This window comes from Anomaloglossus baeobatrachus, chromosome 2 (assembly GCF_048569485.1).
Source record: "Anomaloglossus baeobatrachus isolate aAnoBae1 chromosome 2, aAnoBae1.hap1, whole genome shotgun sequence".
NCBI lineage: Eukaryota > Metazoa > Chordata > Amphibia > Anura > Aromobatidae > Anomaloglossus > Anomaloglossus baeobatrachus.
In genome coordinates, this window is record NC_134354.1 from 540,707,212 (window position 1) to 540,733,251 (window position 26,040).

Sequence of the window (26,040 nt, forward strand, 5' to 3'; positions counted from 1 at the left end):
TGATGACTTCTTATATAGGAAGCGTACCCTGGAGTCAGTTTCACTCAACACCCCTGCAGAAGGACGTACTTGCCATCTCGGCGAGACACAAAGCTTCACTCAGTCACAGATTCAGGCTCTCAGGGAAGGCCAGAAATTCTTTACAGTGGTGGAAGAAGATATATCGAACCAGACCAAAGACGTTCAGTGGGTAATGGATCCAAGTATTCCTATCACGACGGATGCAAGCCGCTTCGGCTGGGGTACCAAGGTGGATCACTTCCATCTCCAAGGGACTTGAGCTCCAGCGATCCAATCAAAATTGTCCAACTTCCGGGAGCTAAGGGCAGTCCTAGAAGCCTTTCGTCTCAGCAGGCCGGCTATACAGGGTCAAAATATAAAAATTTACTCTGACAACATCATGACTCTTTTCTCCGTCACCAGGGTGGTTCCCGACATCCGAGTTTACAGAGGCTGGCAGAAGAAATCTTCCTTCTTCTGGAAAGCATTAATACAAACATGTCTATAGTTCATACAAGAGGATATCAAAAGACATTATAGACTACTCCAAAGGGACTACATGAGCAACAAAGAAAAATGGAGTTTCCAAGTCAATTAAAATTGTAAATTTTATTTAATCACAAAATTGAATAAATTAATTACAAAAGATCATATACAAAAATACATTACAGAAAAAGTGAGGCAAAAGACTCTTTCTCTATTTAAGCTGGGTTCACACTAAACGACAGCGACAACGACGTCGCTGTTACGTCACCATTTTCGGTGACGTAACAGCGACCTTGTAAGTCGCTGTTATGATCGCTGCTTAGCTGTCAAACACAGCAGAAGCAGCGATCATAACGTCGCTGTGTTACATGTTCAGAGAGCAGGGAGCCGTGCTTAGCGCTGGCTCCTTGCTCTCCTAGGTACAGTACACATCGGGTTAATTAACCCGATGTGTGCTGCAGCTACATGTCACAGTGCAGAGAGCAGGGAGCCGCGCGCACTGCTTAGCGCTGGCTCCTTGCTCTCTTTGCTACAGTATACATCGGGTTAATTACCCGATGCATACTGCAGCCACATGTCACAGTGCAGGAGCCGGCGCTGGCAGCAAGAGCGGAGGCTGGTAACCAGCGTAAACATCGGGTAACCAGGGAAAGGACTTCCCTTGGTTACCCGATGTTTACGCTGGTTACAGCTTACCGCAGCTGCCAGTGCCGGCTCCTGCTCGCTTCATTTCGTCGCTCTCTCGCTGTCACACACAGCGATGTGTGTGTCACAGCGGGAGAGTGACGACGAAAAAATGAAGCTGGACATTCAGCAACGACCGGCGACCTCACAGCAGGGGCCAGGTCGTTGCTGGATGTCACACACAGCGACAGCGACGGGACGTCGCTGCAACGTCACAGAAAATGGTGACGTAGCAGCGACGTCGTTGTCGTTGTCGCTGTGTGTGACACCAGCTTTATGGATGCATCCTCTGAACTGAATATCATTGTGATATGCAGGCCCTCTGATCAGCCTGGTGTCCTGCTGTGCGCCTGTGCTTTGCCCGGACCCCTCCCTGTGCATCTCATTCAGCATTTAAATAGGGTTTGTTGAGTGTCTGGTTCCCGTGTTTACCCACGGGGGGGGTGGATGACTCACTGCCCTTTGATGGCTGGGGGTGGTGCATGGGGCGGCGGCCGTGCGGTGTGCATGTGCTGATATTGCAGCCACTATTGGTTGATCAGTGCAGACAAGCCCTGGAGCGATGACAAATGTGGTCACATGACCGGTGTTTAAAAGGTCCTTCACAGATGGGGGGGTTTATGCCTTCCCTGATGAAGCGGTGAAGTACACTGACGCGAAAACGTGCGTTTGGAGGGTTCTATTATACTCTGGTGGGCACCTTAACCTCCTGTGGGGACAATTGTGAATTTAAATGGGTAAGCAAAGAACTGCAGTTTACTAACATCCATTGTGACTAATCCACTGCTGATAGGAATGCAGTTGTAATTAGATTGTACCCTTCCTGAAAAAGGTTAAAATTTACCCCCCACATGTAATTGTAGCCATATCACCTTGTCTGGGGGTATTTTCCTCCCCTTCTTTTGCCTCACTTTTTCTGTAATGTATTTTTGTATATGATCTTTTGTAATTAATTTATTCAATTTTGTGATGAAATAAAATTTACAATTTTAGTTGACTTGGAAACTCCATTTTTCTTTGTTGCTCATGTAGTCCCTTTGGAGTAGTCTGTCTTTTGATATCCTCTTGTAGGAACTATGGAAATGTTTGTATTAATACTTGCTCTTTCTGTGTTATCCACAGCTCATTTCCGAAGTAGTATGGATTTTAAAGCACATGATGAAATATGGCTAAGCAGAGTTAATGGGGTGACCCCAATAATATTTTAAATGTTGGAGGTGTTGATATGCAGGAATCTATTAACAAAATGAAATATCTGGGGCATTGGCCTGCTCTATGCCTTTCCTCCAGTTCCATTGATTCCAAAGATGCTGCGGAAGATTTGAGAAGATCGAGCAAGGGTCATAGCGATCGCTCCTTTCTGGCCAAAACGTAGCTGGTTCACCCTGCTTCGCCAACTGTCAGAGGATCCAATTTATTCTTCCACTCCGGGAAGATCTACTCTCTGAGTCCTCTTCGACACCACAACGTACAAAAACCACAGCTCTCCGCCTGGATCCTGAGCGGGAGATCTTGGCCTCAAAGGGTATTTCGGATCAGGTGATTACCACTATGCTGGCAAGCAGAAAACCAGTCACTAAAGCTATCTACCATAAAATCTGGAAAGTTTTTTTTTTTTTTTTTGTACTTTTCATGGGTATTAGCCATACAGAGCAGACAGAACCCAATATCCCTAGCATACTGGATTTTCTCCAAGCAGGCTGTAATAAAGGTTTAAAACCAAGTAGTTTGAAAGTACAGGTGACAGCTCTCAGCGTGTTCCTCAACACTCAGTTGGCCGCCCATCCTTGGATACTGAGGTTCATGAAAGAAGTTCAGCGACTTAGACCCACTTTGAGAAGTACGTCTCCACCATTGGGATCTGAATCTGGTTCTGAATTTTCTATGTGGCCATCCTTATTCCGTGAATTTGGATCTGGATATCAAACATCTTTCCTTAAAAACAATCTTTTTGGTGGCCATTACTTCCGCTAAACGAATAGGGGTACTTCAGGCTCTCTTCATCGAAGACCCATACCTTCAAGTGAGAGACGATTGCGTGGTCTTAAAGCTGGATCCTTCCTCTTCTCCTAAAGTCATGTCTACTTCTACGCACAATCAGGAGATTGTGCTACCATCCTTCTGTTCGTCTCCCAGAAATGCAAAGGAGCAGGAGCTACATTCCTTGGATGTTCGTGCGGTGCTATTGGCCTATTTGGAGGCTACCTGGAGCTGGAGAGTGGATTCTAATTTGTTCATTCAGTTTGCGGGGAAAAACAAAGGCAGGAAGGCATGTAAATCTTACTTGGCTAGATGGGTTAGATCCGTGATTCAGTTGGCCTATTCTTAAGCTAACGTTCCTTTCCCGAGGGTTGTCAGGGCACATTCCATTAGGGCACTTTGCACTTCCTGGGCAGCTAGAGCAGGGGCTTTCCTTTATCATATTTGTGTTGCAGCTACTTGGTCAGGCCCTTATAAGTTTTGTAAACATTACAAATTGGATGTTCTCTCAAATCAAAAGATGGCTTTCGGTAGGAAAGTTCTTCAGGCAGTTGTCCCACCCTAAGACGGCTTATTGGGTATACTCCTGTGGTGCTGTCATGAGGGACGACCTGGAAAGTAGGAATTGGACCTACCTGTAATGATATTTCCAGGAGTCCATCATGACAACACCCTAATATCCCTCCCTTTTCGAATATGTGAAGTTAATGTGTTTACTATAGGCATAATAAAATGGCATTGTACCCATCCTGGTGTGGTAATTGTTAAAGCACTGGTGTGGATGGGGTAGGAGGAGCTTTTAACCTCTTGCGTGTGTTCCTGTCCCTCCCAGAGGATAGGGAGCAACCTCCTGTGGTGCTGTCATGATTGACTCCTGGAAATATCATTACCGGTAGGTATAATTCCTACCTTTATTGGTTCAATATAGATAAAATAAGTTAAGAGGACACCTATAATGGTCCAAGGACCACTATATGACATGTAGTTTGAGAAATAGGTGTCTCGCATATATAAATGCTATTGCTGCATAGTAAAATAAAAAAAGCAAACTGCCCCATACATGCTTACTATAGTGTTATACATCTTAAGAGAAAATTAGTATATATCGATTTGCACATAACTAGGCATAATATTACATAACAAAGATATAGCTATTTGCACACCAATAGGCAATATGTTGTACAGAAGAGTTGTAGTGACATTAGTACCCATAATAAACCAATTTAAAAATATCTAAATTCCAAAGATAATAAAGAGAGATGATTTCTAAGTGAAAAAAAATCAACATCGTATTAGATTAAAAACATATTATATGTCTCATATATGTCATATAAACATGTTATATGTCTCATATACATAGACATATCTAAAAAAGCTAACGGAAACTCCTTTGATGAAGCTAACGCGAAACATGCTTTACTGGTCTCCTCCTACATCGCTGACATACTTTGGTAACGATACCTGTATTATATGGCTTGGTGATTCCTCTTTGACCATTTGTAGATTATGTATTTATTGCACTGATATATTACCAGTACATATGCATTGATTCCAAAACTATCACTTTCTTTCTATCACTTTTTGCTAGTGTTATTCATGACAAGGTGGTTATCTTGAAGAACATGGGCTTTTTTATGGTCCTCTTGGGGCCACTTTCATTGTTGAGTTAATGCAAATCAAAAAGGTCCGTGGAGCCTCTGTTAGGAGTCTCGACACGGAAAATAGTCAGATATCCCTCCGGGAAGGACCTAGCCAAGGACTGGCTCTTTTTAGGAGACCACCATAACCTCCATATTAAGCGGCCCTTTTAGTCAATATCCAGCTCTTGACGAGTTTAAAGATATGACAAGGGAAATAGCAAGGCCAGGTATCCATCCACAGACAGCTGTTTTCGGGTATTGCCTCTCATCAGTGTGGAGTAGGATTCTGGCTAGGTGGGAGCAATGCCTAGTAGATCAGCAAGACAAAACAAGCACTGATCTCAGCGAGACAAGGTGGTTATCTTGAAGAACATTGACTTTTTTATGGTCCTCTTGGGGCCACTTTCATTGTTGAATTAATATAAGTGACTCCTATTACTACGGTAATTTTAATGTCTCTCTGTATATGAGCTTATAATAACATTTGTTTGTAATCTAATACTATATTGATTTTTTTTCACTTAGAAGTTATATTTATTTATGGTCTTTGGTTATAAAAAGATACAAGTGCTTGAATAGAAATAAATCATCTAATAACACATGGTAGCATGTATTATTAAAATTAGAAGGAATTTCTCTTCCTGCCACACTTATTCCCTGCATTTTTATCTATTTTATTATGATGCTTTTTTTCCTGAAAATTAATAGCCATCTTTACTTATTAAATAGTCTCCTTATTTTTATAGGATTATATTGGTTTTGGGGTGTTACTAAAGACGTAGACCATTTTATAGGTGAATATGATGAAATAGTAGCTTGAATAGGATATAATTGGGACATTTAGTTATGGAGTTTCCCTTTTAAAATCCACAGCCCTATTTATCTCCAAACCATTTAGGTGAGACACATCACAAAAGACAGATTGCATCAGCTGCCGTCTTTTGCACAAACTGTATTAAATCTAGGAACATAGACATCTCTGGTTCTTAGCAACTGATCGAGTAAAAACATTCTGTTTTCTCTACATCGGGAGTTTGCATTTGGACATATTATATGGTGCCCTGTGGCGATATTCTGATGTCTGGGACTGGCGGCTAGAACTAGGAATATGTAAATAGGGTTTGTAGTATTTATGTATTGTCTGTGAATGCAAAAGTCAATTGATGTCATGGCCAGGGGCGGAACAATCGGGGTCGCCACTCGGGTTCAGGGGGCCCGAGGAAGTCAGCACTTTCTTCAGCTGGATGTTCATCCTGCAGATCCAGCTGAAATATATTGCAGCACTGACCATCTGGTCCCTGTGCTGCACATTGCAGTGTCACAGGAGGCAGCAGCCAGCTCTAGGGCTAACACTGGTCCCGGCTCCTTAAGCAATTGTATATTCACTGCTCTCCACACCCATAAACCCGCCTACCTCTTTCCACTGAAGTCGATGCTGAGAGGTGGGCGGGATTATGGGCACAGTAATCACTGGCGTGGATTCCCCACTGAGCCCCTAACTCTTAAAGTCTGTCCTCCAGCATACAGCACTGATGCTGCATGTTCCATCCATCAGAAGATGGGAAAAATGCTTATCATTGCCTCCTCACAACACAGCCATCCCCTGCACTCAGTGCTCCGGAGCTTCATGGCAGTAAGCCCCGCCCACCGGCACAAAGCTGCTGTGGAGTCTCAGGCCTGTGCAGGGAGTGCTGCTGAAATGAGAGACTTCTGAGGAGATTGTATCCCTCTCTACTACGCTGCCATTGCTCTGTAGTCAGCAGTAGTAGGATGGGGGGGCTCCAGAGGAACACAATGCGACCTGAAGTGATTACTGGAGCTTCCTGAATGATGACTATATCTAGCCCCACTACCCTCTTCTATCCTCCTATTTGGTCTCACAGCTGCATTCTCTTGGCCTCCTCCCCCACTTCCCTTTTCTATCCTATTTACCTCTCACAGCTGCACTCTCCTGCCCCCGTCCCCCACTCCCCTCTTATATCCTCCTATTTGCCTCTCACAGCTGCACTCTTCTGCTCCCCTCCCCCACAGATGCCTTTTCCTGCCCCCCCTCCCCCACTCCCCTCTGCTATCCTCCTATTTGCTTCTCACAGCTGCACTATCCTGATCCCCTCCCCCACAGCTGCACTGTCCTGCCCTGTCCCTCCCTCACTTCCCTGTAACTGATAATATGCCTCACTGCTGTCCTGTGATGATGTCCAGCTTTCCTCCTCTTCATGGTTTGCTGTCAGACATCCAACTTTCCTATTTCTTTGAATATACAGTGTACAAAATGCAGACATATACAGTATATAAAAATCTAGTGTATATAGCTGCTTTTGTGTGAACGTGTAGATGTGTGGCATTTTTAAAATTCACATACTAAAAAAGAATTAATACTAAAAGGGCCAAAAATCCCTCTTAAAAATGCCAAAACTCATGTACCATTTGAAAAAAACCTACCATTTTTAGATGCTACATGAATAAATGTATTATGTTATTTATAGCACAAATATAATGTACAGCAAAAAAAACAAAGATGGATAGGGCTATATACAGTCATATGAAAAAGTTTGGGCACCCCTATTAATGTTAACCTTTTTTCTTTATAACAATTTGGGTTTTTGCAACAGCTATTTCAGTTTCATATAACTAATAACTGATGGACTCAGTAATATTTCTAAATTGAAATGAGGTTTATTGTACTAACAGAAAATGTGCAACCTGCATTTAAACTAAATTTGACAGGTGCATAAGTATGGGCACCCTTATCAATTTCTTGTTTTGAACACTCCTAACTACTTTTTACTGACTTACTAAAGCACTAAATTGGTTTTGTAACCTCATTGAGCTTTGAACTTCATAAGCAGGTGTATCCAATCATGAGAAAAGGTATTTAAGGTGGCCACTTGCAAGTTGTTCTCCTATTTGAATCTCCTATGAAGAGTGGCATCATGGGCTCCTCCAAAACAACTCTCAAATGATCTGAAAACAAAGATTATTCAATATAGTTGTTCAGGGGAAGGATACAAAAAGTTGTCTCAGAGATTTAAACTGTCAGTTTCCACTGTGAGGAACATAGTAAGGAAATGGAAGAACACAGGTACAGTTCTTGTTAAGCCCAGAAGTGGCAGGCCAAGAAAAATATCAGAAAGGCAGAGAAGAAGAATGGTGAGAACAGTCAAGGACAATCCACAGACCACCTCCAAAGACCTGCAGCATCATCTTGCTGCAGATGGTGTCACTGTGCATCGGTCAACAATTCAGCACACGTTGCACAAGGAGAAGCTGTATGGGAGAGTGATGCGAAAGAAGCAGTTTCTGCAAGCACGCCACAAACAGAGTCGCCTGAGGTATGCAAAAGCACATTTGGACAAGCCAGTTACATTTTGGAAGAAGGTCCTGTGGACTGATGAAACAAAGATTGAGTTGTTTGGTCATACAAAAAGGCGTTATGCATGGAGGCAAAAAAACATGGCATTCCAAGAAAAGCACTTGCTACCCACAGTAAAATTTGGTGGAGGTTCCATCATGCTTTGGGTCTGTGTGTCCAATGCCGGCACCGGGAATCTTGTTAAAGTTGAGGGTCGCATGGATTCAACTCAGTATCAGCAGATTCTTGACAATAATGTGCAAGAATCAGTGACGAAGTTGAAGTTACGCAGGGGATGGCTATTTCAGCAAGACAATGATCCAAAACACCGCTCCAAATCTACTCAGGCATTCATGCAGAGGAACAATTACAATGTTCTGGAATGGCCATCCCAGTCCCCAGACCTGAATATCATTGAAAATCTGTGAGATGATTTGAAGCGTGCTGTCCATGCTCGGCTACCATCAAACTTAACTGAACTGGAATTGTTTTGTAAACAGGAATGGTCAAAAATACCTTCATCCAGGATCCAGGAACTCATTAAAAGCTACAGAAAGCGACTAGAGGCTGTGATGTTTACAAAAGGAGGATCTACAAAATATTAATGTCACTTTTATGTTGAGGTGCCCATACTTTTGCACCTGTCAAATTTAGTTTAAATGCAGATTGCACATTTTCTGTTAGTACAATAAACCTCATTTCAATCCAGAAATATTACTCAGTCCATCAGTTATTAGATATATGAAACTGAAATAGCTGTTGCAAAAACCCAAATTGTTATTAACATTAATAGGGGTGCCCAAACTTTTTCATATCTGTACCAGGATGGGGGACACAAATACAAGCATGGGATGGGAAAGCTGGGTGCTGAGGGAAAGAGGCTCTTTCCCTCAGCACCCAGCTTTCCCATGCTCTGATATCCCTCAGGACTCAGATTTCATATATTCTGATATCCATCTTGTTCTAAGCTCTCCGCTGATGCTGGGTCATCATTCATGCTCTACTATACATCTTTCTCTTAGCACGCAACTTTCCCATGTTTTGCTATACATCTTTCCTTCAGCACCCAACTTTCCCATGCTCTGATATTAAGGGCAAGCTGGGTGCTGAGGGAAAGTTGTATAGTAGAGCATTGAAAACTTTGGTGCTGAGAACAAGATGGACATCAGAGTATGGAAAGTTGGGTACTGAGGGAAAAAGATAACTGAGCATGGGAAAGCTGGGTGCTGAGGGAAAGAGCCAAGTGTTAGTGTAATCAGCCTGTACCCCCCTGAGAGGGGGGGTGGGGAGCAGTCCAAATTTGCATCGGGGCCCATCGAACTCTAGTTACGCCACTGGCCATGGCCAAGTACTTGTCCTCCAAAACAGGTTAGTTTTTTTTTCTTCTGCAAAAGATACACTATATGGACAAAAAACATGAATTAAAAGGAGAGAGGTCTCCCATTTTTTGAAGTTAGTTCCTTTGCCATAGCTGTACAAAATCAAGCATGCAGCCATGTAGGTTGCTTTCATTAACTTTTTCCTGAATTGTTTTTATAAAGAACATATTGAATACCAACATGGTACTGAAATAAAATTCTACCATTGTAACATGTTAGTTTCTAGAATATTTAGGAGGAAAGAAATGTCATGAAATATGAGTGGGTATTATTAAAAAGTGGAAGCATTCGGGAAACACAGCCAGAAAGTAGCAGACCAGATATGGTTACAGAAGGGTATCACCAAGTGCTGAAGTGCATAATGCAGAACGGTTGCCAGCACTGCAGACTAAAGGCTGCTTTACACGCAGCGAAAGCACCCGCCCCTGTCGTTTGTGCGTCACGGGCAAATCTCTGCTTGTGGCGAACAATATAGCTAGGACGTGTCAAATGGACTTGCCTTCTTAACAATGTTGCTGTGGCTGGCGAACAACCTCTTTTTTTAAGGGGGAGGTTTGTGCGGCGTCACAGAGACGTCACACAGTGGGCCACCAATAGAAGTGGAGGGGCGGAGATCAGCCGCATGAACGTCACACCCACCTCGTTGCTGGAGGACGCAGGAACGCTGTTGTTCGTCGTTCCTGAGGCAGCACACAGTGTGACACCCCGGGAATGATGAACAACCTGCGTGCAGAACGAGCAACGATATTTTGAAAATTAACGAAGTGTCAACAATCAACGATTTGGTGAGTATTTCTGATCGTTAGTGGTCACTCGTAGGTGTCACACGCAACGACGTCGCTAACTACGCCAGATGTGCGTCACGAATTCCGTGACCCCCGACGACTTATCGATAGATACTTCGTTGCGTGTAAAGCGGCCTTTAGCGTGCTCTCACACATTCGGCATTTCACCAGTTTGCTGGATCCATCATACTCCAGTACAATGTGAGGCCAGTTTCAGACGTCCGTATTTAATCAGGTACCAGTCACATGCATGGTTATGGTCACATGTGTGTCACACGTGTGACATCCGTGTTTGCATACGTGTGAAAGATACCGGAAAAAACACGGGTCTGTGAAATAAAGATTTTCTATATTTACTTTTTTTTTCTCTGGCTCTGCTGCCTCCCTCCCGTTCATGGCCACTGCTCATTATATTCATCAATTCACCGTTCTCAGGACCTGGAAGCCGGAGCATCGCGGGGACCGCGCTGGGTACAGCATCGCCAAGGACAGCACCGTTGGGACAGGTGAGTATTCTGCAAGCACAGTAACATCTAGGAGGTCATCGGAGTTCCCAATGAACTCTGATGACATCCTGACGACACCCGCGCTACAGCTTCACGGGTTAATCACAGTTCATTGGGAACTGTGATGAGTCCCCACGATGATCCAGCTTACAGGTTCTCACTACGCGCGCTCGCCCAGCTCACGCGCGCACGCCCAGCACACCCACCCAGCACACCCACACAAGTCTACACTGAGCACATATACACACACATGTAAACACACATAGCAGACACACATGGATGCACCGAGCACATACACACAGCGCACATGCATGTATGCACTGAACACATACACGAACGAACGAACACACACACACACACACATACGAACGAACACACCTGTATAATCACCTTGCGATGCGGTCTCCTGCACTGAAGTCCCCGCCATGTTGCTGCTTCCAGCTCCTCAGTGCACTGAATATTCAGTGCGCATAATGAGCAGGGGTCAGGAGCAGGAGGCAGCAGAGTCGGAGACAATACCACTAGATACAGGTAAATATAGAAAATCTTTTTATTAAAAAAGACCCATGTTTTCTCCGAAACTGTCACACTGATGTCACACGGATCACATCAGTGTGCGAGCCGTGTGACACCCGTGTTGCCGGAGAAAAAACAGACATGTCTGCGTGTGTGCATCATGAGAGGTCACACGGTGCGTGTGAAAACACGGACGTGTGAGTAACAGCAAATAGTATGGGTACGTCTGGCATCTGTGTTAAAAACTGATGTCACACGTACCTAAAACACGGACGTCTGAAACCAGCCTTATACAGTACAATGGCATCGTGCCAAGCTTCGGTCACATGCTGTCGTGTGACAGGAGCTTGCCGCGATACCATTGTACTGTATTGCACTGTACTGGAGTGTGACGGATCTGGAAAACCGGCGAAATGCCGGATGTGTGAAAGCACCCTAAACAATAAACTCAGATTTCAACCTCCTCTGGCATTTAACTGCAGCACAAAACCAGCTGACTGGGAGTCCCTTTTTGTTCAAGCATGACTTATGCCTTTAGTGACCTTGTTTTGTGCGACTACGCACGTTGGGGTGAGTTTGGTATGGAAGAACTTCACTGGACACAGCCTTGATCTCAATCCAATCTATCATTTTTGAGATTATTATTTATTATTATAGCGTTATTTATTCCATGGTGACTTACATGTGAAAGGGGTATACATAATAGGAACAAGTACAATAATCATAAACCATACAAAACACAGACAGGTACAGGAGGAGAGAGGTCTCTGCCCGCGAGGGCTCACAGTCTACAAGGGATGGGTGAAAATACAGTAGGTGAGGGTAGGGCTGGTCGTGGGGCGATAAACTAGAACAGAGATTGCAAGCCAGGTCCTCTCACCCAACATCAGTGCCCTGACATCACAAATACTCTTTTGGTTGAATGGGCAAAAATTCCCACAGACTGCGTCCAAAATCGTATAAAAAAAATTTCACTGAGAAATTGGAAGCTGTTTTAGGTGCATTCCATATAAATACCTATGGATATAGATTGGGATGTCCTAAAAGTGTAATGTATAGGTGTCCAAATTCATTTGTCTATCTAGTGTAAATGAAGAACTGTTGCACCTTCATCGGGTATCTTAATATATTATACTATACAGTACTTAATTTGCTGCTCTTATATTCCACAGACCGTACTACGTATCTGGGACTGTTTATTCTATGAAGGATCAAAAGTCCTTTTTCGCGTGGCCTTAACACTGATAAAGCAATACCAAGCTTACATTTTGGAAGCCAAAAATTTCCCAGATGTGTGTGACAAGTTCAAAGACATAACAAAAGGGAAGTTTGTTACAGAATGTCATCTCTTCATGCAGGTATGGGACAACGTTTGATTACAATAGATTTTTTTGTAATACTACTTACAAAGCCAATTGTCATCTTTTTTCCAGATAACTTACAAAAATGTGATGTAATAAGGGAGGGTTTTTGAAAAATTAAAAAACTGTAATTGCTTGAACCATGTATGTGTGACAGTGATTCTATTACTATAACCTGTAATTTATCTCAGTAGTTTCATAGTTGTCTGTGGTTTCTGTTGTTGTTTATTAGGTGCTAATCAACCCCAAAATAACTCATTTGTGAGGTTAGTTTGAGCAAACATGAGACAGTATGCTGTTGAATAATTTATTTTTGTACCCATGATCAAGTAAAGCGAAACCAAAGGGTCATTAATTCTTTAATTCTGGTCCCTCACAAATAGATTTCAAAGGGACCCTTTCCACCACAGAGTAACAAAGCAGCCCCTTTTCTGACATCACTCGGTGAGCTTCTATTATTTGCTGAAACTGCGCCCTACAGTCTTCCTGTTCTGCCCACTCCCTGCATAGACTCTGTGCGTAATATTAATAGGTCTCTGTTCCACTGGTCAGCTCCCACCTGTATTCACACCAGAAGGTGCATGAAAGAATTTTAAAGGGAACCGGTCAGCTGGTTCATGCTGCCCGAAATAAGGGCAGCAAAAATCAGACACTGCCTGCGTTATTTCAGCTCTCTGTTTTGGCTGTGAAACAGGTGGCCCAAGATCATTATGTGAGGCTTCTACATTCCAACGTAATACAAGAGAATGGGGTCGAGTTTTGACCTCTACAGTACCACCACTGTGGAAAGCAAGTTGCTAAAAACTCCAACTCTGTTTTTAGATTTTGCCACTTGTTTGTCACCGTTGCTGTACTCTAGGGGTTGCAATGCTACCAATTCACTTTTATTGCGCTGTTATGTTGAAATGATCTAGTGACCTGTGACTGCATGACACGTGTTGTGGTAAAATTCACTAACTTACTGTGAAATGCAGTGATTCTTCACAAAGAATATACGAGCTGCCAGGAACTATGTGTTTCAGTTGGCTAGTCTGAGGCAATTCCCCAGCTTCTTCTTCCTGCCCTCTTCGCTAGACTGACAGGTCTCTCCCTGTGTGTTTTCGGTTTAGGTGAGCAGGGTGGGAAGAAACTAACAAGAACCTGCCTAAAGGCCCAGTCACACACAGAGATAAATCTGCGGCAGATCTGTGGTTGCAGTGAAATTGTGGACAATCAGTGCCAGGTTTGTGGCTGTGTACAAATGGAACAATATGTCCATGATTTCACTGCAACCACAGATCTGCCAAAGATTTATCTCTGTGTGTGACGTGGCCTTTAGACTAGTCACCCAAGACACACAGCTCCTACAACAATGTTTTAAACCCTGGTTTTTCTAAAATGCTGCCGTGTTTCGAAGTAAAACATACACAGCTGCCTTTTGGGAGCATAAATGGGCACTGCTCGAACGGTTTTTTTTTTTATTTCACCACTGGAGTGGTGCTTTAAAGGGAATCTGTCACCAGAGCTTAGAGCAGCATAATGCAGGGGAAAAGATCCTGATTCCAGTGGTGTTTCACTTACTGGGCTGCTTAGTGTAGTTTTAATTTAACGCTTATTAATCAGTGATTTTTATCATTAAAGGGAACCTGTCAGGTATAATATGCACCCAGAACCACGAGCAGTTCTGGTTGCATTTTGCTAATCCCTGTCAAACTGTCCCTGTATACACTAGCATAGATAAAGAGATCTTTAGAAAAGTATTTCTAAAGATCTTATATCTAATGAGCGAGGGGGCTAGTCCCCTGGGCATTAGTTTCCCTGGCTAGTTGGCTCCAATAGCATGTTAGTACGTCCCTGTGGGTGTGCTAACATGCTTATGAATATGCAGTGTCACAGGATGATCTCATTCACCTCTTCGCCACCATCGCGTTTGACGGGGGATTTTGTCTCAGTGCGCATGACCCCGGAGGTCCACTACTGCAGTTTAAAGCCAGAACGCATACATCCAGCTTCACAGTGCGCATGACCAAAACTCCGTGGTCATGCACACTGAGCCGAAATCCAGCGATGGACGCGATGGCAGCGGAAAGGTGAGTGAGATCATCCTCTGACGCTGCACATTCATCAGCATGTTAGCACGCCCACAGGGACATACTAACATGCTAATGGAGCCGACTGGCCAGGTGAGCTAACGTCCAGGGGACTAGCCCCCTCGCTCATTAGCATACAATATAAGATCTTTAGAAATACTTTTCTAATGATCTCTTTATCTATGCTAGTGTATACAGTGACGGTTAGGCAGGGATTAGAAATGTGCACCCAGAACTGCTCATTGCACCTCACAGGTTCTCTTTAAAGAACTACTTGGCATGCTGCCAGGTAGTCCAGCATACTCATGAGCTCAGTGTAAGGGTACCTTCACACTTAGCGATGCAGCAGCGATCCGACCAGCGATCTGACCTGGTCAGGATCGCTGCTGCATCGCTACATGGTCGCTGGTGAGCTGTCAAACAGGCAGATCTCACCAGCAACCAGTGAACAGCCCCCAGCCAGCAGCGACGTGCAAGCGACGCTGCGCTTGCACGGAGCCGGCGTCTGGAAGCTGCGGACACTGGTAACTAAGGTAAACATCGGGTATGGTTACCCGATGTTTACATTAGTTACCAGCGCACACCGCTTAGCTGTGTGTGCAGGGAGCCGCGCACACTGAGCGCTGGCTCCTTGCTCTCCTAGCTGCAGTACACATCGGGTTAATTAACCCGATGTGTAATGCAGCTAAATGTGCAGAGAGCAGGGAGCCGCGCACACTGCTTAGCGCTGGCTCCTTGCTCTCCTAGCTACAGTACACATCGGGTTAATTAACCCGATGTGTACAGCAGCTACATGTGCAGAGAGCCGGAGCCGGCAGCACAGGCAGCGTGAGAGCTACGGAGGCTGGTAACTAAGGTAAATATCGGGTAACCACCTTGGTTACCCGATGTTTATCTTAGTTACCAGCCTCCGCAGCTGCCAGACGCCGGCTCCTGCTCCCTGCTCGCTTCATTTGTCGCTCTCTCGCTGTCACACACAGCGATCTGTGTGTCACAGCGGGAGAGCGCCTTTGAAGAAAACGAACCAGGGCTGTGTGTAACGAGCAGCGATCTCGCAGCAGGGGCCAGATCGCTGCTCAGTGTCACACAGAAAAAAAGGGAGCCAGCACGATCTGAAATTGGCATGCATCATATAAAAAGTGAAAATTCACAGATTTATTCCAACTGTACTATAATAAAAAAAAATGAGATTTTTAGCAAATAATTGATCAATTTTTGAGCCACCCCTGCCAACGTCACGGCAAATCTCAATAGGGGGGTCCTACTCTATATTCTGTATTTCATGTGCCATGCGGCCTCCTAGATAAAGTTAAAAGCAGAACCATAATGGAGCACACATACCTGTAACCTGTATATAGCCGCTTCCATGTTGCAAAAAAGGCAATTGTGGATAGAGACCAGCCCAGGTCCCAGCATGTGGAGCAAGCTCTACACATACCAGGACTATATCAGAACTGATCCTCCCAGTGCCAAACAGCAACCATTGATAAAGGCGGACCAGATCCAAGAATGGTGCTTAAAGCGATCTGTGTGTCACAGCGGGAGAGCGCCTTTGAAGAAAATGAACCAGGGCTGTGTGTAACGAGCAGCGATCTCGCAGCAGGGGCCAGATCGCTGCTCAGTGTCACACACAGCGAGATCGCTGAGGTCACTGCTGCGTCACAAAAAGCGTGACTCAGCAGCGATCTTGGCAGCGAGCTCGCTGTGTGTGAAGCACCCCTGACTGCTAGATCTGCAGCAGAGAAAGCATTGATTTTTATCAAAATGACAGCAAACAGCTCAGTTAAGTGACACATTGCTGGAATTGGAGTCTCTGTCTACATTATGCTGCTTTCAGATAACGTTAGCAAAAACCTGGTGACAGATTCCCTTTAAATCTAAGTCCGCTGCCTCCTTTCTTAGGCTGGTTTCACACTACGTTTATTTAACATCCGTCCATAACGTTTTTTTAGCGGAAAAACTGATCCAGTGCAAATGCGTTTTCACTTCAATGCATTTGCAATGGACTCGCGTTAACATGCGTTCACCTGCGTTTGCGTGCGTTATAGTGAGGATCCAGCGACTTGCAGTTTTTTAACATCTTTCAAAAACGCTACTTGTAGCGTTTTTGAGCTGCGTCCAAATACTGCATGTCACCGGATCCTGACTAAACAGCACGCAAACGCAGGTGAACGCTGGCATGCTGATAGACAGGATCCTGCTTGCTCTACTGAGCATGCACAGAACCAGTCTCTCGTGATCTGTCTGTCTCTCCTCCTCCCTCCCTCACCCTCTCTCTCTATCTCTGTCTTTCCCCCTTCCTCCCCCTCCCTCTCTCTCCCACCTGAGAGCTGCGGACACTCGTAACCAAGGTAAATATCTGGTAACCACTTCTCTTAGTTACCCGATGTTTACGTTGGTAACGTGTGCAGACAGCCCTGCTCCTAGCAGCTGCAGACACTCGTAACCAATATAAATATCGGGTATCCAAGCCCGATGTTTACCTTGGTTACCAGCGTCTGCAGCTGTCAGAAGCCGGCTCCCAGTCTAGTTCCCCTCACTCCCGATCACATGACTCCAATGCCCGCCCCTAAACATCCAGTGACAGGATCCTGCAAAATAACAGATGCGTTTGCATGCGTTTTTTGCTGTAAAAGCAGGATCCGCTTTTGCAGCAAAAAAACGTTCCTGACGCATGTTAAATAAACGTAGCGTGAAACCAGCCTTATACTTGCCTTCTGGCGCAATCATCCGTTTTCAGCGTCTCTCCTCTTGGTTTCAAGCACTTTGTGACCTACTGGCAGCTCCAGTGTTTGATGGAGTAAGCTGGAGGTCACACGTCCTCAATATAAGTCTGAGAGCCATGTTTTGATGTTGTTTTGGCTCTCATAGACCTGCATTGAGCACTTGTGATATAACTTCTGACTTCCAGCCAGTCAGAAGTTATGGGCACAAAAAGGCGGCACTGAAAAAAGATGAAGATACTGGAGGGTGAGTATAAGATGGGGCAGATTATTCAAATTTAAAGCACCACTCCAGCACTGAAAAACTAAATGTAGTGGTGCCTTTAACTGTGTGTTCTAAACCAAGAACAGTAGTTGGGTGTCACTCACAAAGCTAACTTTTTTTTTTTTTGTTCTAACACACAACACATTAGCTATATCATGATGCGGAAAAAAATAACTTGATGCAAATAGGTGTAACTGGACACATAATACAGCAAAAGCCTTTGAACGTGTCAAGTTTTCTGCATCGTCATATCTTGCTGCATTGTGGTGTTTATTTTAGGAAATGCTACATTGTATATTATATACACTCCGCTTATTATGTTGTTGGCACAACATTGAAAATGCAGTAAGAGATGACCCAATGGCCTCTGTGTAGGTTCATCGGATATTGCTGGTTGATTGCCAGCATTAGATCACAAAATTTTATTTCTGTATGTGAATCAGGGTGCAGTGGACCTTGAACGGTAAATCATGGAGTTTTGAAGTCTCCGTGGTTACAGACCGCTAATTACTCTCCTAAATGTTGACATTCCTGTTTACCCTCTGTCCCTTAAAGAAGATCTTTCATTGATTCATTCAGCATATTAAACTAGCCACATCATAGAATAGTGGCTGCAGAGCTGAGTTAAAACAGATTTTATTTTGTAATTTCTTCAGTGCATTATGGAGATATTGTCTTGTAATGTTTAGGTTAAAAAATTTTAAGTACTTCTTCCCCTGCATAAGGTGAACCAATGGTCAGCAGGCAACAACATACAGAGGAGAAAAAGAACAGGACCCACAATAGCTTACATCAAGTTTCTAAGTGTAAGACATGTAATGAGAGACATTCTGCTCTCCTGATTTCTGCAGAGCTCTGTGTTTTCACAGAGTGGGAGTATAGAGCAGAGCTGAGTGTGGTTATATACAACTTTCATCTCACAGCCATAAGTGTGGTAGTGACGACAGCAGCTGAGCTTTGTTTTATTACAAACAGGTCTGCAGCTCTACTCTAATAATGCTGTCAGTTCCACTGTGCTGCCCCTCCCCCCACACTGACTTGAGATGAAAGGTGTTAGTAATCTCTGCTTCACTCACTACATTTGAAATCACAAAGAGTAGTAAGGAAATCACACTGTCCTTAGTCTCACACTAAGAAATCTGCTTTCAGCTATGGTGGGGGGGTGGGGGGTGTTCTTCTCCCTGTTGGGTTGTTGCCTGCTCATAACTGGTACTGCTCATGCAGGTGAAAAGTTACAGCCACCTAGATACACAATTCTGTTAATGCCTCCTTGGAATTAACTAAAAGTATTACATAATTTGCACGTTAATATCTCCACAACGGCGTGGAAAAAAATTAGAACATAAACTGTTTTTCTTCATTTCTGCAGAAACTATTCCATGGTGCAGCTAATTTAAGTTGCTAAAACTGGTGAAAAGTCGTTTAAGAAAAAGTGTCTCTGATTTGGATTTATGGCTAAGCTTGATTTCAGTGAAGGGGGGAAAAAAATAAATAAATCAAGATTGTTCACTAAGAACTGGGATGTAGAGAGGGTGTGTGTGTATGTAATTATATATATATATATATATATGAGTATATGTATGTATGTAATTATATATATATAATGTATACACATACACAGTCATATGAAAAAGTTTGGGCACCCCTATTAATGTTAACCTTTTTTCTTTATAACAATTTGGGTTTTTGCAACAGCTATTTCAGTTTCATATATCTAATAACTGATGGACTGAGTAATATTTCTGGATTGAAATGAGGTTTATTGTAGTAACAGAAAATGTGCAATCCGCATTTAAAATTTGACCGGTGCAAAAGTATGGGCACCCTTGTCAATTTCTTGATTTGAACCCTCCTAACTACTTTTTACTGACTTACTAAAGCACTAAATTGGTTTTGTAACCTCATTGAGCTTTAAACTTCATAGGCAGGTGTATCCAATCCTGAGAAAAGGTATTTAAGGTGGCCACTTGCAAGTTGTTCTCCTATTTGAATCTCCTATGAAGTGTGGCATCATGGGCTCCTCAAAACAACTCTCAAATAATCTGAAAACAAAGATTATTCAACATAGTTGTTCAGGGGAAGGATACAAAAAGTTGTCTCAGAGATTTAAACTGTCAGTTTCCACTGTGAGGAACATAGTTTGTTAAGCCCAGAAGTGGCAGGCCAAGAAAAATATCAGAAAGGCAGAGAAGAAGAATGGTGAGAACAGTCAAGGACAATCCACAAACCACCTCCAAAGACCTGCAGCATCATCTTGCTGCAGATGGTGTCAATGTGCATCGGTCAACAATACAGCGCACTTTGCACAAGGAGAAGCTGTATGGGAGAGTGATGCGAAAGAAGCAGTTTCTGCAAGCACGCCACAAACAGAGTCACCTGAGGTATGAAAAAGCACATTTGGACAAGCCAGTTACATTTTGGAAGAAGGTCCTGTGGACTGATGAAACAAAGATTGAGTTGTTTGGTCATACAAAAAGGCGTTATGCATGGAGGCAAAAAAACACGGCATTCCAAGAAAAGCACTTGCTACCCACAGTAAAATTTGGTGGAGGTTCCATCATGCTTTGGGGCTGTGTGGCCAATGCCGGCACCAGGAATCTTGTTAAAGTTGAAGGTCGCATGGATTCAACTCAGTATCAGCAGATTCTTGACAATAATGTGCAAGAATCAGTGACGAAGTTGAAGTTACGCAGGGGATGGATATTTCAGCAAGACAATGATCCAAAACACTGCTCCAAATCTACTCAGGCATTCATGCAGAGGAACAAATACAATGTTCTGGAATGGCCATCCCAGTCCCCAGACCTGAATATCATTGAAAATCTGTGAGATGATTTGCAGCGTGCTGTCCATGCTCGGCGACCATCAAACTTAAATGAACTGGAATTGTTTTGTAAACACGAATGGTCAAATATACCTTCATCCAGGATCCAGGAACTCATTAAAAGCTACAGGAAGCGACTAGAGGCTGTGATGTTTACAAAAGGAGGATCTACAAAATATTAATGTCACTTTTATGTTGAGGTGCCCATACTTTTGCACCGGTCAAATTTTGTTTAAATGCGGATTGCACATTTTCTGTTAGTACATAAAACCTCATTTCAATCCAGAAATATTACACAGTCCATCAGTTATTAGATATATGAAACTGAAATAGCTGTTGCAAAAACCCAAATTGTTATAAAGAAAAAAAGTTAACATTAATAGGGGTGCCCAAACTTTTTCATATGACACATATATATATATATATATATATATATATATATATATACATATACAGTGTGTATATATATGTGTGTATATATATGTATATATGTGTGTGTATATATATATGTGTATATATATGTATATGTAATATATATAAATATATATAAATATATATATATATATATATATATATATATATATATATAATATTATAAAATTTACGGGATAGTAACTGTCTGTCTCTCTCCCAGTCTCTGTGTGTCGCTGTCTGTCTCTCTGCCTGTGTCTTTCTGTGTCTGTCTCTATCTGTCTCTGTCTCTCGCTTTCCCCCGTCTGTCTGTTTTTGTCTGTCTCTTTTCCAGGGCTGTCTCTTTTCCAGGGCTGCCTCTTTTCCAGGGCTGCCTCTTAATTAGCCTGTTAGGTTTGTGGCTTGTTCATTATCATAGTTAGAAAAAGGGCAGGTAATGCAAATTTCACAGCTTTAGAAAAACCCAGCTTCCTCTAACCTTGTGCAAATAAAACAGCCATGGGTTTTTCAAAGCAGCTGCCTAGCACTCTGAAAATTAAAAATGGTGAAAGCCCACAAAGTAGAAGAAAATAGCAAAGTGTTTTCAAGTTGCCCTTTCCTCAGTTTGAAAAGTAATTCAGAAATGGCACTTACAGAAACAGTGGAGGTCAGGATAAGGTCTGGAAAACCAAGGAAAATTTCTGTGAGAGCTGCTTGTAGGATTGTTAGAGTAGCAAATCAGAACCTTCACTTCACTGCAAAAGTCCTTCAGGAAGATTTAGCCGACTCTGGAGTTGTGGTACATTGTTCTACTGTTCAGAGACATCTACTGAAAAATGGCCTTCATGGAAGAGTCATCTGAAGAAAACCTCTCCTGCATCCTAACCATAAAATTTAGCATCAGAAGTATGCAAAATAACATCTAAACAAGACTGATGTATTTTTGGAAACAAGTCGTGTTAACTGATGAGGTTAAAATAGAACTCCTTGGCCACAATGATCAAACCAAATGTTTTGGGGAAAAAAGGAGACAGAATGTCATGACAAGAACATCTCACCAACCATTAAGCATGGGGGTGGATTAATCATGCTTTGGGTTGTGTTCTATCCAATGGCACTGGGAACATTTCACGGGTAGAGGGAAGAATGGATTCAATTAAAGTTTAACAAATTCTTCAAGCAAACATAACACCATCTGTAAAAAAGCTGAAGTTGAAAAGATGACTTCTACAAATGGATAAGGATCAATTCAAAATCCACATTAGCCTATGTCAAAAGGTACAAGCTGAAGGTTTTACAATGGCCCTGCCCCTCACGGTCCCCTGATCTGAACATCATTGAAAATCTGTGAAAAAAAGAGCAGTGCATGCAAGAGGACCCAGGAATCTTACAGAACAAGAAGACTTTTCCAAGGAAGAAAGCATGAAAATCCCTCAAACAAGAATTGAAAGACTCTTGGCTGGCTACAAAAAACATTTACAAGCATGTGTATGTGTATTATATATATATATATATATATATATATATAATATATATATATATATATATATATATATATATATATATATATATATATATATATATATAATATATATAATATATTTATATATATTTAATATTTATATATATATATATATATTTAATATTTATATATATATATATATTTAATATTTATATATATATATATATATTTAATATTTATATATATATATATATATTTAATATTTATATATATATATATATATTTAATATTTATATATATATATATATATATATATTGATGTCTAAAATGCAGAGGATGTGTTATCCTTAACTTTATGGCTTTTACAGATAATTTCATCTTCAACTTGCTTAATTGCTCAGAATATAAGTAAACTTGACCAGGGGTGTTCGAACGTTTGCATGCCACTGTATATAATTATATAGATAGAGAGATAGATATACATTTTATTATACAAACAAGTTAAAAGAATGTTTGTTTCTTTATTGCAGAAAATCTTCACTGAACCTGGAAGTTTGTCGCGAAATGCAATCTTTAAATTGAGAGAACAACGTCGTGCACAGTTACTTGCTCAGGAATAATGGACGATTTGAGAGCAACTACTGACACATTCCTTCAATATAATTGCACTGAAAAACCATTCCATGTCTGCAACAGCATATTGATACACAGCATTGTGCATTCTAGACAGTGAAAGGTTAAAGAGGATTTCCACCCAAAATGTTTTGTTTTTTAGTGAATCAGAAGTTAGAGCAGTAGCCAGAGTTCATGTTTTTGCTTCTTTATCTTGCACACAAAATGACATTTTGAATAGTTCTGTTGAGCACTTCAGTAATGCACTGCACCAGGACTGGTTGGAAATTTTAAGGCAGAAAAAGATTGACTTGTTCTAACCATTTTAACCATTAGATTGTCATCCTAGGAGTGTCTCCAGCAGTCTGTGATGGGAGCTTTGCAGAAAAGGATAGTCTCTGTACTGTCACATAGCTGATCTGACTGGGTATCCAGGAGTCATTCTTCTATACGATGCCATTAGTGTGATCAATAGTGAATCTCATGGTGCCAACAAGCTTATGATGCAAGCTTAAATGATTGTGCCAGTTGAGAAGACCATGAGCATTGCCACTGAGGTTTACTACAATCTAACAAACGTAATCAAGGACAAACATGGAAAGGATTTCACCAATTTTGGATATGAGGGTGGCTTTGCTTTCAGTGTCTGAAAGTAAGCTTGTTCTTTGGAATGTTTTTATTTATTACTGACCCTTAATGTAAAGGTAAAACGTTTACAAATTTTAATTTCAGTTTGTACATTATCAACAAAACAAGTCAAATAGACAAAACAGTGATATATTAGAACAAGCCATGTTGTTTTTTTAAACAAAATGACTCCAAATAGTAAGCAGATGACAATAGTACTGTGCTCTCTGGCACAAAAGGATGAAAGCATAAAATAAAGAAGCACTAGAACTTTTTGAAGACCACTGCTAACAGGCCTGTATAGCAGTAGAAGATTATGATTTGGATGCTTTTGGCAACTTCTGAATTTTACAGTGATGGAAAGCATCTATATCACCCCCTGACCTGCTGGCTAGCCTGTATAAGAGTTTCATTAAAGACTATCTAGTTTTTTTTCCATGAAAAACCATTTGACCAGGGTGGCTGGGCTGTATGGTCAAAGTTCCTCATGTAAGGATCAAGGTAGTTAAAGATTATTTCACATTGACCAACCTGTAAAGAATAGAGACGTCCGACAGTGAGAAGGCCTGCAACTCGATGCTTCATAAGGTCAACCAGATGTCGGTTACCAAATTTCTGCAGGCATGTTAGCCGACTCCTAATAACTAGAGAGATTGAAGACACCTTTATTGCTCGACTTATGGTTGGCTTTTGTACAGTATGGATAAAAGCGAGTATTCCATGTAAATCTAAGAGATTTGCAAAATACAGCCAACTGCTTTTAATTCTCAGCAAATACTCCAAGAAACCAGTTGTCAACGACAAATCATCACAGATAACACTTATAACCATGTTTATGTAGTCACTGTAAAGGCCCAGTCACACTAAAGAACATCGCTAGCAACATCGCTGCTAACGAACAACTTTTGTGACGTAACAGCGATGTTGCTAGTGATGTTGCTGTGTGTGACATCCAGCAACAACCCGGCCCCTGCTGTGAGGTCGTTGGTTGTTGCTGAATGTCCTGGGCCATTTTTTAGTTTGTTGCTTTCCCGCTGTGAAGCACACATCACTGTGTGTGACAGCGACAGAGCAACAACTAAATGTGCAGGCAGCAGGAGCCGGCTTCTGCGGACTCTGGTAACCACAGTAAACATCGGGTAACCAAGAAGCCCTTACCCGATATTTACGTTCGTTACCAGCGTCCGCCACTCTCAGGTGTCAGTGCCGGCTCCTGCTCTCTGCACATGTAGCTGCAGTACACATCGGGTAATTAACCCCATGTGTACTGTAGCTAGGAGAGCAGGGAGCCAGCGCTAAGCGGTGTGCGCTGGTAACCAAGGTAAATATCGGGTTGGTTACCCGATATTTACCTTAGTTACCAAGCGCAGCATCGCTTCCACGCGGCGCTGCTGGCTGGGGGCTGGTCACTGGTTGCTGGTGAGCTCACCAGCAACTCGTGTAGCCACGCTCCAGCGATCCCTGCCAGGTCAGGTTGCTGGTGGGATCGCTGGAGCGTCGCAGTGTGACATCTCACCAGCAACCTCCTAGCAACTTACCAGCGATCCCTATCAGGTTGGATCGTTGTTGGGATCGCTGGTAAGTTGTTTAGTGTGACTGGGCCTTAAGTCTACGAGTCTGCAGAAGCTGGCTTAAGCCTGTTGTGGATGCCTTTCTCGCCCTTAGATTTTACAGTAAGGACTTAAGGGTATACAGAAGTCTCCTTCTTACAAACATGTAGTTACTGACCTTCTAATCTCAGAAGCTTTACTGCTATGGCCCTGGTCACTAAAGGTCCAGTCACACTAAGCAACTTACCAGCGATCCCAACAACGATAGGGATCGCTGGTAAGTTGCTAGGAGGTTGCTGGTGAGCTGTCACACTGCGACGCTCCAGCGATCCCACCAGCAACCTGACCTGGCAGGGATCGCTGGAGCGTGGCTACACGAGTTGCTGGTGAGCTCACCAGCAACCAGTGACCAGCCCCCAGTCTCCTAGTTACAGCACACATCAGGTTAATTAACCCGATGTGTGCTGCAGCTAAATGTGCACAGAGCAGGGAGCAGCGCACACTGAGCGCTGGCTCCTTGCTCTCCTAGTTACAGCACACATCAGGTTAATTGCCTGATGTGTGCTGCAGCTAAATGTGCACAGAGCAGGGAGCAGCGCACACTGCTTAGTGCTGGCTCCTTGCTCTCCTAGTTACAGCACACATCGGGTTAATTACCTGATGTGTGCAGCTAGCTACATGTGCACAGAGCAGGAGCCGGCACTGGCAGTGAGAGCGGGGGAGGCTGGTATCAAAGGTAAATATCGGGTAACCAAGGACAGGGCTTCTTGGTTACCCGATGTTTACATTAGTTACCAGCCTCAGCAGAAGCCGGCTCCCTGCTCACTGC

At 42.8% G+C, this 26,040-nt stretch overlaps 1 protein-coding gene across 1 annotated transcript in view; it reads left to right on the forward strand.

Moving 5' to 3' along the window:
- Window positions 1-25,425, forward strand: part of GRTP1 (growth hormone regulated TBC protein 1) — a 158,642-nt gene extending 133,217 nt beyond the window's left edge. The window contains exons 8-9 of the mRNA XM_075334331.1: window positions 12,501-12,686; window positions 22,953-25,425. Coding sequence (XP_075190446.1) covers window positions 12,501-12,686; window positions 22,953-23,042 — 276 coding nt within the window. The 3' untranslated portion in view covers window positions 23,043-25,425. The remainder of the gene's footprint in view (window positions 1-12,500; window positions 12,687-22,952) is intronic.
- The last annotated feature ends 615 nt before the right edge of the window (window positions 25,426-26,040 follow it).